At 45.5% G+C, this 12,618-nt stretch overlaps 1 protein-coding gene across 2 annotated transcripts in view; it reads left to right on the forward strand.

Annotated features, from left to right (window-relative positions):
- EIF2B3 (eukaryotic translation initiation factor 2B subunit gamma) overlaps positions 1-9,780 on the forward strand; it is a 107,121-nt gene extending 97,341 nt beyond the window's left edge. For both annotated transcript variants that reach the window (XM_061122071.1, XM_061122073.1), the window contains 2 exons: positions 1,975-2,078; positions 9,607-9,780. In XM_061122071.1, the coding sequence (XP_060978054.1) occupies positions 1,975-2,078; positions 9,607-9,659 (157 nt within the window). In that variant the 3' untranslated portion in view covers positions 9,660-9,780. The remainder of the gene's footprint in view (positions 1-1,974; positions 2,079-9,606) is intronic.
- The last annotated feature ends 2,838 nt before the right edge of the window (positions 9,781-12,618 follow it).

Here is a 12,618-nt window from a genome sequence, read left to right on the forward strand (position 1 = left end):
ATCTGACCTCAGTCATTCCAGACTCTTCCTTCCAGAGATGGTTCCCACTTGTGTTCCAGATTCCAAAAGAGTCATTTAGTACTCGCTGATTATGGCTGCTTGAGTTCCTGTTGGCTCTTTCTCGTTCACTATGTTTACCTCTTGCCTAATTCCAGGGCATACTATATACTCTTAAGCTACTGAACAAGAAGCATCTCCTTACTCCCATTTTGAAAAAAGAAGTGAGACTTTTCAGTGACAAACTAGCAGCCAGTTGTAAACCTACTACTATATCTCAGAAGCCTCTGTGTCTGAAGCTTTCTGTATACTTCCTTACTACTCTTTTAGGGTGAATTTTCACCCAGGATCAGGAATTACCCTAACTGCTGATTGGACTGCTTTCTCTCAGGGAGGGCAAATTGAAAAGTTCTGGAAGGTCCCTTAATGCCCACCCACTGAGTATATCCTGAGTTTGAGCCAAAAAAAACTAGTACTGGGACTTCCCTGGGGGACCAGTGGTTGAGGCTCCATGCTTCTGTTGCAGGGGGCATGGGTTTGATCCCTGGTTGAGAACTAAGATCCCACATGCCTCACCATGGAACCAAAAAAAAAAAAAAAAAAACCTAATATTTTCTCTACCCATCTCTAGCCCACACCAGAGTGCTATGGCTTCGACCTTTGCCGCTTTCTGACAAACTTTAACCTTCTAGAAGAATAAAGAAGGCTCTGAAATGCCATAAAATGCTGGAATTCCTTTTTTGCATCTTACTAAAATTTTGGCACTTGGCAAGAATCTTTTTTATGGCTTGTGGATGATAGTTTCAGTCCTTGGAATGGCCTCTTTTCCATCCCACATGCCTCTTGGATTGCTTAAGGATTTTTCCTTAGTTGATGTTTTATTTTGTTTAAATGGACACCCAGACCCTTCCTACTTACCTCCTTCTCCCCTCCAGCTGCCTACTTCTGACTCTTTAGGAACTGAATATTCCCTTATTAGGATAGATCTCTTTCCACAGAGCCATCTTGGCTCAGAAAAACAACTCGGCAGTCCCAGGCTTCCTCTAGTCTTCTGCCCTTAATTTCTTTGTTTGGTCATGCATGTATGGATTCTGGAGTCAGGCAGACTTAGTTTTGAAATTGCTACTTGGCAGTTATGTGGTTTTAGGTAAATGGTTTAACTTCTCTTAATCTGTCATCTCATCTACAAAATTGGTTATTTTATCAGAGGTAAAAATGATACTCCTAGAATCATCTAGGTAAGTCACTTCTGTAATGTATGTAGACTGCTTAGCACAGTGCCTGGCCTGAAGTAGGTATGTAATAAATGCTAGTGAAGATTTTCAAGAGGACTTTTCCTCCACCCACCCATCCTCAGAAGCCAAGAGGATGCTATTTAAACACATTCAAATGCTAAGAGCCAGTGGTGCTACTCTTGAGAGTGTGGCTTTAGGGTCTAGAGTAGTCTCTTACATAGCATGGAGTTGGCTTTAAAAATATCCTATTTTTCTAAATAATTATGGTTTTGATTAACCAGGGTCTGTGGTAAGAGCTGTGGGGCACCCATTATTTCTATAGCTTATCTCCTAGGAAGATTCATTGGATCTGAGCCTCCACTGAAATTTTTTTATATTCCCAGATGAGAGGCAGAAGCAATGGATCAGCCCAGGGGTCAGGGCCAGCTTCCACCCCCAGACCAAAGGCAGACCAATTGGGTGGAATTTAGACCTCCAGGTCTGGGGTGCCTAAAGAACTGAAGTCATACTGTTTGCTGTTTTCAGGCTTTGGGTGAATATCATTATGAGCACATACAGACTCTGGACTTCTCTAAAGCCCAATCCTCTCTTGAGGCATTCTGTCTTCTAGCATAAGCATGTAACCATGAACTAGACTGGCCAGCTATTCCTAGCATATGGAGGAGCCAGAACCTCCAACCCATAAGGATGAGGATGGTGATGAGAGACATGGACACTCCCTAATTTGGCTACTGTGTTACAGAAGCAACATCCAGAGCAGCGTCATCTGCAACAACGCTGTAATCGAGAAGGGAGCAGACATCAAGAACTGCCTAATTGGAAGTGGCCAGAGGATTGAAGCCAAAGGTAAACCAGAACCCAAATTACAATCACAGATGCCATTGTTTTCATATCACACTAACACAGATAATGCTCTGTGCTGATGAGAATTGGGGAACAAGTATGTGCATACCCCACAGGTGAGAACATAAATTGATAAAAGCCCTCTTAGGAGGGCGATTGACATCACTGTCAAATTTTTAAATTCTGACCTCACAGTTCCATCTTTGGAAATTTATCTTGTTAGATAAGTTTTCATATATATTTATGCAGCCTTACTACCAAAAAATTTAAAACATACCAGAAATATCAAATAACCCAGATTGGCCCCAATACTTTACAGTGGCTGTCAGGCATAAGAGAAAAGGGCCAATGATCAACAGAGGCTCTGGAACTATCTCTGGCAGCCTCCTGCAGTCCTTCATCTGACCTGGTAGTTAAGGGAGAGGAGTTCCATGGGTTCTTGGCCTGGAAGAAGGTTAGTAGCTTCTTGAAAGCCATTCTCTCAGTGCCATCCTCAATTGAGATGCTTTAGTGTTAGCTCGCTTTGCTCGGTAGCTGTAGAAAGTCTGTGTAATGCTTAAAAGACATACAAACATCAGGGTTTTCCTGCTGGGCTGGGCAAATTGGAATGGTCCATAATTTGGCTGAGGATTTTTAACCAAAAAGTAGCCAAAGCTCAAGATCAATAAAGATGGCACATTCCTTTTCAGATTATTCCTTAAACCTAAACTAGGGTGGGGTAGGAGAGTTGCTGAAAGAACTAAATCCACCAGTTCTGAGTTGGTGGAAGCCACCTTTCCCTTCTCCCAGTAAGTAAAGGCCTTCTTCCATTTTTTTCTCCTTCCCCTTTTTTTTTTTAAAGTCATATACCTCTCCTGTGAGCTTTAGACTCAAAACAGACCTGGGTTCGGATCTCAGCTGTGCAAATCACTGGATGGGCACCAGGTTAAGTTTTTAATTTCTAGGCCTCAGATGTTTGAAACTAGAAAAACTGAGACAATAAAAAGTTATTTTGGAGGATCGTCGTAAGAACTAAGTACAGTTAAACGTTGTAAGGATTACACACGACTTGCGGAGCACACCACAGGGCTCAGAGCCCCACATGTGCGCCATGCTCTTGTGCCCCTCCATGCTTTCGTGCGTGCCCTCTCTCTGTCTGAAATTCTTAATGGTTCTGCCCAAGTGTTTTCTCTATAGAACCTTCCTGGCTCTTTCCATGACTCCTCACAGTCAAACTAAGCATTCCTTCCTCCTCCACACCTTTGTCAATACCTTAATTAAAGTACATACACAAATGGCAATTAGCTATGAATCTATCTTCCCTACTAGACAAAGAACCTCAGACCAAGAACTGACTTATTTCAATATGTGTCCCTAGCTCTCAGAACAGGTCCTAGTTTATAGTAGATGTGGGAAGTGTAGAGATAAGCAAATGAATTTGGATCCTTTGGTAAAGGGAATTTGGGGGCATTTCAGGGTAGAGAGTTAGGGTTCCAAAAAAGACATTTGTGAGACAGTTGCAATTATCATGAGATCTCTTCTGACTTTTTTTCTAAACTTATGCTGATGAAAGAACCAAATGCAACACTGATAAATGAACTGAGGAGTGCTGCCTTGGCCTGAAACCACCCTTCAGCCTTATTTCTTCACTTGAGACTAGACATAACTCTTCTTCTCACTGCCTTTCTTCTCACATTTCAAATATTTTCTTCCTCTACATGTGAGAATTGTCATTTCTAAAAGGCCTTTTCTGGGTGATACTAGTTTACCAATAAAGTTCTTTGTTGTAAGCAATATAAACTAACTCTGGGTGATTTAAACTGATAAAGAATTCACTGAAAAGATAGGTAGCTCACAGCTCCACGATGGCTGCAGAATCAAGCTTAGAAAATGGGTCACAGCCAAGATTTACCCTCCAGACCATCCTGGTGAGGACACTGCTGCCATCTCACTGAACGCTGGATATTACATGCTTGCTCTGTTGCTCCAGCCGCCCAGCAGCCCCAAAGTGGAATCTCTCTGGTTCCTACATTTTTGTGTCACTAGTTCCCAGCTCGTGGTTTCTGGTGGCTGCCCTAGGTCAGCCTAGGTCAGTCAGATAGATAACAGGTCAAACCTAGGTTATCTATCCATGCCCTTGCTGCAGAGAAGGCTGGCAGTTTTGGTTCAGTCTGTGGGAGACAAACTCCACCTGATGTCTCACCAGAGAGCCTTTGAGCTGGAGTGTTGGTCAGCAGTGGCTCCCCAGCTGTTGGTACCTTCTGCCATGATCCTGTGCAAGCTGAAGGTATGAGCCTAGGTGAGAGGGCTGGGACACCAGCTTAAACCCCAGCACAGAGGGGAAGGGCGGCACTGCCTTCCTGGGGGTGGCCACTGGCTTATGGCTATTGTGTACAGCTTTGAAGTGTTCTCTCATGCACTGTCTTATTGGGTTCTCATGAAAGCCCTCTGAGGTAGGGATTCTTTATTGACCCATTTGGTAAAATGGAAACTGAGATTTTGAAAGTTGAAGTTTACCAAAAGTACACAGCTAGTACATGACACAACTGGGTCTTCAGCCTGAACTATTGACAGCCTCCAAAAAGACCAGAGGAAGAAGCCACTCCTGGCTTGCCTAGCAAAATTTAACCAGTGATACTCTTTTTCTCCCTTTAGTCCATCTTTCTCCAACAGGTAGGAAAAATATATTTGGACTCCATATCCTGGCTCTTTCTCTCCTCAGGAACCTCAGGTCTTAGCTCTTTCTCCTGCTCAACGTACCAGTTCACCCATACCTACCCTTGGCTTGAAGAGAAATTTGGTTTTTGATTATCTAGGGCCTGTTGGTTGTTTCTTTAAAATAGAATTCAGAACCTCAGCCTATTCTCTGACTTTGTGGAAGACCTTGGAAGGGATCCTTCAAAAGCAGGACAGGATAATCCCATCCGCTCCCTGACTCCTCATTACATTTCTCTGTCCTTTTTGTTCTCTTCTATTTGGGTTTCTTCTACCTCCTTCTTGCCTCTTTGCTTTGTAAATTAGCTCCTGCTTAGCAAAAAAGTAGAAATACCCCAGTGTTTTCTTGTTTTAGTCCCTCCTAGAGCCAGGAGATGCTTCCTTTTGTTGTTTTTACAGGCATATTTGAATGTGTGAACTCCGTTTGCCACTGCCCTACAGGGTCATAATGCCCCCCACGCCCCCACCCCTGCCTGCTTTCTTACATGCTGGAACCTGGAACCTCAGTTTCTCCTCTTTCCTTTTCCCACTTCCAACAAAGTCATAGTGCTCCTTTCTTTTCCTTTGCAAGGACCCCTCTTAGTTTTGTGTGCAGAATGCATGAATGAATAATGAATGCCAGACAGTGAGGGTTTGAGGCAGTCATCTCCCATCAAGGAGCATGGGGCTGGGCTTGCCACACCCCTAAGATGTCACAGGCTGCAGTGTCTCCTGGGCTTTCTGGTTCTAACTGACGCTATGTAACCTCTCGTTAAGGGTCCTGAAGGAGAGGGGGCCAGGGAAGTCTTTAAACTGGAGATCCCCAGCATTTCTTGCTCTGTCCTCTATGCTAGAGGGATCACTGCATCCAGCACAGTAGTCAGTGCCCTCCTGCCACAGGTATTCCTCACCAGTCAGCCTGTTCCCACTGTCACTTTTCTTTGAGGCTGAGCTATATTAAGAAAGCAAATTCCCAGCCATCAGTGTAGCAATCTAGACCTGTTACTATGGATGACCTAGACAAACATCAACTTAGGTCCTCACTAGCAAAGAGGTAAGGAGATAGCAAGGTCCCCAGTCAGTCTTTCTCCCATGGAGGGATTTCAGGAAAAAAACGTTCATCCTCAGATGTCCCCTCTCCAAATCCCAGTTATTTGCATGCCATAGAGTCACCACATCCATAGCAAAAATGGGACTCTACACCAAAAACAGGACTCTCATAACCAAGTGTAGGCCCCACTGCCCTTTTCTAGCATTACTGGGAGAACAAGGCATTTTCTAGCAATTCCGGCCTTTCTCACCCCACCCAGCATGCTCAGTTAATGAGATTATCTCTGGCAAAAATCCTGGCAGCCAAGTTTGACCTCCTACTCAAGCCAACTGAAAAGCTACAGCCAACAAAGTCAAAACCTGGGAGACTAATTGGACATTTCATCTGAGTCTCTTATTACTGTCAGAGAGAGAACTTGGATCTCTTCCCTGGGACCACAGTGATCAGTCCTGTAGCCGTGAAAGTAGACCTGATGGGTACATAGGTCAAGTCCTGGCTAGCAGGAATCCTCCCCAACCTCCCAACAGTACAGCTTCTCGTATGTGACTTGTCATTCCCCTCTGTCTCATTGGTTTTTCCCCAGCTTACTTTCCTCCCTTTTGCTCTTCTCTTTAGGATCTTTGCTGACCTGATTCCAGCCCAGAACTTTTCCAATATGTTTATGGGAGCCTGCTTCCAACCCTGGCCAAGCAGATCTAGCACTGCTTGTTTTTCCCCTTCAGGTTTCCTCCACCTTACTGAAAGTCTCCATAAAAATACACCTTCCCCCAAAATGCCAGATAAGACATTTCTCCCCTGAATCCCAGTGAGCAAGCCAGAGAAGGTGCAGGTATTTATTTGGAGCCTAGCAGAGCAGAATAAGATGTTGTTTGCCTCAGCCTGACACCTCATTCACCCCTCTGGTCTGGAGCCCTAAGGACCAAGAAGAGTGTTAATAAAACTGGGATTGTCTTCAGAACATTCCAGTGGCCTGGAAACTAGGAGGAGACTGGGTGACGGGAAAGCAGATGTCAGAATCTAGATATGAGATGATATGGCTAACTCATGCCACAGAGGGGTTAAGGGCCAAGAGGAACTTTTGGAGATTCCTGGGAAGCTAGCCCAAGATGCATTTCCTTTATTCTTTTCTGATCAGTCTTACCTCAAGGTCTAGCCTGACTGACAGTCACACTCCAAGACCAGCCCTAGCCCTTGGGAATGTAGAAGCCTGAGCACTGTCTGGGCCTCCCACCCATTCTTCTCACTGAAGGAAGCAGATGGCTTTCTAGGGCAGGACCACACAAGCCAAACCCAGGTGCATTCTGTAACTTCGGTTTAATTCTTACCAAGGCTCTTTACATCAGTTATCTTACTGAATCCCCACAACTTTATGAGGAAACCAAAGCCCAAAGACATGGAATAATGTGATCAAAGTCCAGTTAGAATTCAAAGCTCTGTGGCTCAGAGCTCTCCTGTTCTGCATTGACACCTTTTCTTCTCACAGGAGATTGCCTCTGCCAAATACAATGCTATAACAGAAACCTTGTGAAGGCCTAGACCTAGGTTTCTCTTCCTACTGGGGAACATTAGAGAGATGGGCCCAAAGATGCTCTCGAGCCCCAGCACCTTTGCTGTGACGCATCAGTGTGTCAGTTGTGTTCTCTTTGACAAGGGGATTGGAGGCCGCCTCCTCTATACATGCTCCTTTTCCTTCTTCTGTACCCTTACGTAACCACCGAGAACACTCGTACTTTCTTCAGCAATTACCACCGCCTATATTCTAAGCTTTGGGAGACGAGGGGTGTAAAGATGAGTAAGACTTGCCTTGTATTGTCCAGCTGCTCAGTCTATTATAGAGACACAGGTGAGTAAAGAACTAAGTACAATAAAGTTTCACAGGTATCACGTCAGGGTTCATTAAGGACAGAAAAAAGAAATCATTCAGTTTTTGGCACAAGGATCAGGCATACCATCTCAAAGGAAGGAATTTAGGCTAAATTTTAAAGTTGCTGGCTATATACCAAATATACAAAAGGGAAGAACCTCTCAAATGAAGGGGAACCAGGCAAGCAAAAAACAGTCTCTTGTGTTCGGAACTGCAAATCATTTGGAGAATCTAGAATACAGTATGTAAAGGAGATGTAGCAAGAAACAAAGCTAGAAAGGTGGGTAGAACAGAAGACATGTCTGAAATCTCAAAGTCTCCAGAGCTTCAGTCAGAAACCCCCTTTCTACTGGCAGAACAGAAGTAGGCTCCAGGCTGTGGGCAGTATGAACAGACTAAAACATCTCATATTATCAAACTTGGTCCCATTATCAACGATTTTCATTTTGCTTCACCAAACCCTTCTGAGGATGAAGTAGAGCTGCAGGAAAGCTAAGAGTTTCTGCCTTACCTATCAGGGTCACACTTCAAGTCCCAAGCATGGCAATAAAGATGTTGGACCTTTAGAGGTCAAGCTCACCCAGAAAGAATTCATTGTCAGCCAGGTGGTCAGCCTTTTCTGTCTGAGTCAGTAGAAGGCTGAACACTCCCCTCTCTCCTACATCTGCCCCATGCCTCCAGGGAAGAAGGCATGCCGCTGGTTTCCCTTGCCCCTTCCAGACCATTGGTTCACTGCCTCCTTTCTATAGCTCCTACTCCTTAAAAGTTAACCCTCTTCTTTTCTTTTACCGCATAATTGGTCAGCTCCCAGAGAAGTCTCCTAAATATATCAAGGATTCACAGTCTTCCCCCTTCCTCCCTCTCTTTTTCCAAACATCTTGGACGACTTCAACGTATTCATCAGTGAACCATCCAGCCCCTCAGCTTCACCATTCCCTGAGCTTCTCTACTTTACCAACCTTCACTTCCTTGCAACTTTAGCTCTCCACTTACATAGTCACACCCTATCCTTGTCATTTAACTACAAACCTCTGAAATCTTTCATGTGCCAGCAGCTGTGCTAGATATGATCATAAATCCACTGCCCCTGCACTCACGATCCTCACAGAGAAATAGAGATACATCCAAGGTAGAGTGTTTTCACAAACCAGGAAATGAACGGTTCAGAAGGGAATGCACTACATAGTGGAGGTGCTTGATTTGGGTATTTAGGGTGAGTAGGGAGGAGAGGAAAAGCATTTGAGACAGAGGAAATAGCGTATACTAAGGTGTAGAGCTACAAAACAATATGGCTTCCAAGTACAAATGGAGAAAGACGGAAGATAAAACTGGAGAGGTAGACAAGGGTCAGGTCATCGAGGGCCTTATGGGTTTGAACTTTACACAAATAATAACCACTGTTTATCAAACACTCAGTATGCTTTAACTCATTGAATTCTCACAACAACCCTATCGAGCGTGAGATATTATTTACGTATGACATGGGAGACATCTCCCTTTCTCCTTTGAGTATCTCCATTTAACTATTTAGTCTCTTTTCCTCTCACTCTTTTCCCCCGTGCCCTATCCTACACCAGTTTTTCACATTCCTCTTTCTTATATCTTTATGTCTTTGCTCATGCTGTTTTAACAGCCTGGAATGCCTTCCCCTTGATACACTGCCTGAAAAAACTCTATTCATCCTTTAAGACTCAGTTCCAGTTCCCCTCTGATGGGAAGTCTCCTGAAAGCCAGGTGTATAGGGTCAGTTCCCACCTCCTGGGTGGGAGGATGCTCTCTCTCCCAAAGTCCTTTTGGCAAGTTGTTATTCCCAAGAGCTTCTAAAGAGCAGAGCCACATCGGAGAGGAATAAATGTTTATGAACACAGAATTAGAAGTAATTGGATTTGAAATGAAATCATTTGCTTCCAGTTCTCAAACAACCTTTTCTTTTTCTTTTATAGCCAAACGAGTGAACGAGGTGATCGTGGGGAATGACCAGCTCATGGAGATCTGAGTTCTGAGCAAGTCAGACTCCTTCCTTTTGGCCCCCAGAACTACAGATGTTGGCTGGCCCACCTGTTTGACTCTGTATTTATTTCCCAATAAAAGAAGGGCTCCCAAAGGCATTGTAGAGACTTATGGAGTAGTCGGGCTCCAAGCATGGAGTGTATGTGCCTGTTGGAAAAACTGTCAAGAGCCAGCGTGTGGGACAAGATAGGACACATGGCCTGGCTCTTGTCCACCAAGGTTACCAGGCAGGGGCGGCAGCTGTCCAGTGGTGAAGCTCCCAGGAGGGCTACTTTCCAACTGGCTGGCCCAGCCTATTCCTTAAAACATCTCCCACCTGAAAGGACCTGAGGGTACATCAGTCCCCAGCCCTAATCAGGCTTTCTAGATCTGTAGGCCTAGTTGCTGCCATTACCACCTCTGCATGTGATGCACCTCCTGCAGCTGCCAGTGTGGGCAACCTTGCCCCTGAATCTCAGCCCAAGACTTAACTACTCTGCTCCCATACCTACCCACACAGGTTCCTGGCCCCTGCCACCATGCCACCCCAGCCTCACCCTCCCACCCCTGCCATTTACTTCCCATCCTCCCAGTGTCTGGTCAGTTTCTCCAGCCCAACTATTTTACCCTGGAACCCCTTAAAGCAAGCAGGAGGCAGCCCCTGCCTAGCCAACAATGCTATCCCCACAGGTTTTAGTGGAGACAAGAACAATAAAAGAAAGCTGTGGTCTGAGAGAAGCCAGACCCCTTCTCACCTCTTCTTAGTGAGGTCTGCCCAACTGGGAAAGGAAGAGCCAGGAACCCAGATCATCATTTGAAATTCTTACTGATTCTTTTCCAGCTGCACTCCTTTATATCCTAATTATATAGACTCTGCTGCTTCAGGTAATTGAGAAATGAGACTTTGATTCCCACAGCTCTTCTGGAACCCCATCCACCTTGTCTTCACCACCCCCACTCCCAGATACTCATACTCCGATCCTGCCTCTCCCTACACCGCTTTTACCACCTGCAGGTGTTTGGTGGAAGATGAAAGTGGTTCCTGGGGTGAGATTTCACCTCCTAGATTTATCAAAGTAAAGGTTTCTCTTGATGTGTTCACTGTGGGTGGCAGTAATTATAAAGAAAGATTTGAAATACTGGTTTCTACATTGTTTCAAAAATCTGAAGTCTCTCAAGTTCATTTGAGTGATCCTGCCTGAATCTTAGTTGCTGTCATTGGACTTGTGAGAGACTAACTGAGCATTCCTCCCCTGGGGGAGCTCCACCTCCATCAGCCTTCTGGGTTGCTCTAGAGCTCCACATTCTCCCCACTAGTCAGGACAAGGTTCCTGAAAGTCTGCCCTCATCAGAGAGAAGCTGAAATGGGCCAGCAGAGTGGTTGAAACCTAGAGGACTGTGGGGAGGTAGAAATAAAGAGCTGTGATGGTGCCCAAGATTATTCCGTTTGGAGCTGAAATTAAATGTGTGGGGCAGCGATGGTGCTAGAGACAGTCCTGGCCTGGATAGAAGATCTGCGCTCTGGAATGTAGTCTGACTTTGGACAAGTCACTGTCTGCCCTTGAGTTTACACATCTGCAAAATGGAAAAGTTGAACTGGATGACTTTTAGGGGCCCTTTTAATCTCAGGTTTTATTCCCTCTCAGAGCTTTCTGATGCCTGGGGTTCAGGTACAGAAGATGGCTCCTTGACCGCAGAAAGGGGCTAGAAGTGGGTGGGTTTGGAGGAAGGATAGGGTCGGGGAAGGGAAGGGATTGGTTATACTGTCCCAGAACCTCCCCACTCTCCTTTCTGATCTTCCCCATTGAGCCCTTGGGTAGAGGAAAAGCCTGTCTTCTGCCTTCCCTTGTTCCTGCTCCAAGGAAAGAAGGGAGCTAAAAGAAACAGACAAGGTAAGGGTTCCCCAGGGGAAGGCCTTGCTGAGTTTGAGTCCCAGCTGGGAGCAGCCCCCAGCTTGGGACACTGCTGCTATTGTTTCCACCAACTCCAAAACTGGCTGGGTGCCCAAGATGCTTTGATTTCTCTTCTGTTCTTTCTGTCTGCCAGAAGGCAGGACAGTTTTTGTTTTCTTTTGGCAACATCTCCAGAGGTTTGAAATAGAATGAGCAACTGAATGTCCACTGGCCAGCTACCTCTTCATGGGATAGAAGCCAGAAGGCTAGGCAGGCAAAAGAATTGACAGGCTCTGCCCTGCCTCTCCGAGTGGTGCTACACGAGGGGAGTGAAGGAGAGGGGCAGGGAGCCTTTAATGACAAATCAAGGAAGTCTCTGAGGAGGTGTTGAGAAATGGGGTTCTGAGAGCTTGCCAGATCAGACACAATTTGATGGCTACTACTCCAAGAACCCCCACCCCCACCCATGGTAACACCTCTCCCCTACTTGCTAGCAAGAGCTCCCTGAGCCTATAAAGGGACTGACTGCCAAGGCCAGAAGCTGAACTTCCCAGTTCTTCACCACATTACTCTTGCTAGCCCACTCCCATCTGCATGGGAGAGTGTGGGGAAAACTCTCTTTAGCTGGACCCCCCAAGAGTGATCTAGGGTCTGCATAGCCTAGTTTAGAAGCTGTTTCTGTTTCCAGAGAATTGCAATGAGTATACTTTTCTTTAAAATCCACAAGCATCCCTCCCCCTAAGGAAGTATTAATACATAAGCCAGGTTTTTGTATACTGCTTTCTAAATAGTTAAATGTGTCTGAGGAAAGGGGAGATGGGTGTGGGAAGGACCACCCAGACAGAAGGTCTAGAAAGCTCAGCTCTGATGGAGCTGACAGGGAGGGAAAGAGGCTAAGCAGGAGAACACATTCTACTAGAGGTCAGGATGCCCCGTCCTCAACCTGAGCCATCTGCCACCACCCAGAAGGCTTCCATCAAGGGGCTTTTCTGCCATGGATAAACAGGGAAATTCTACTCTGATTGTTTGTTTTTTTGGCTGCACCGGGTCTTAGTTATGGCATATGGGATCTAG

Source organism: Dama dama, chromosome 20, assembly GCF_033118175.1.
Source record: "Dama dama isolate Ldn47 chromosome 20, ASM3311817v1, whole genome shotgun sequence".
In the NCBI taxonomy this organism is placed as follows: domain Eukaryota; kingdom Metazoa; phylum Chordata; class Mammalia; order Artiodactyla; family Cervidae; genus Dama; species Dama dama.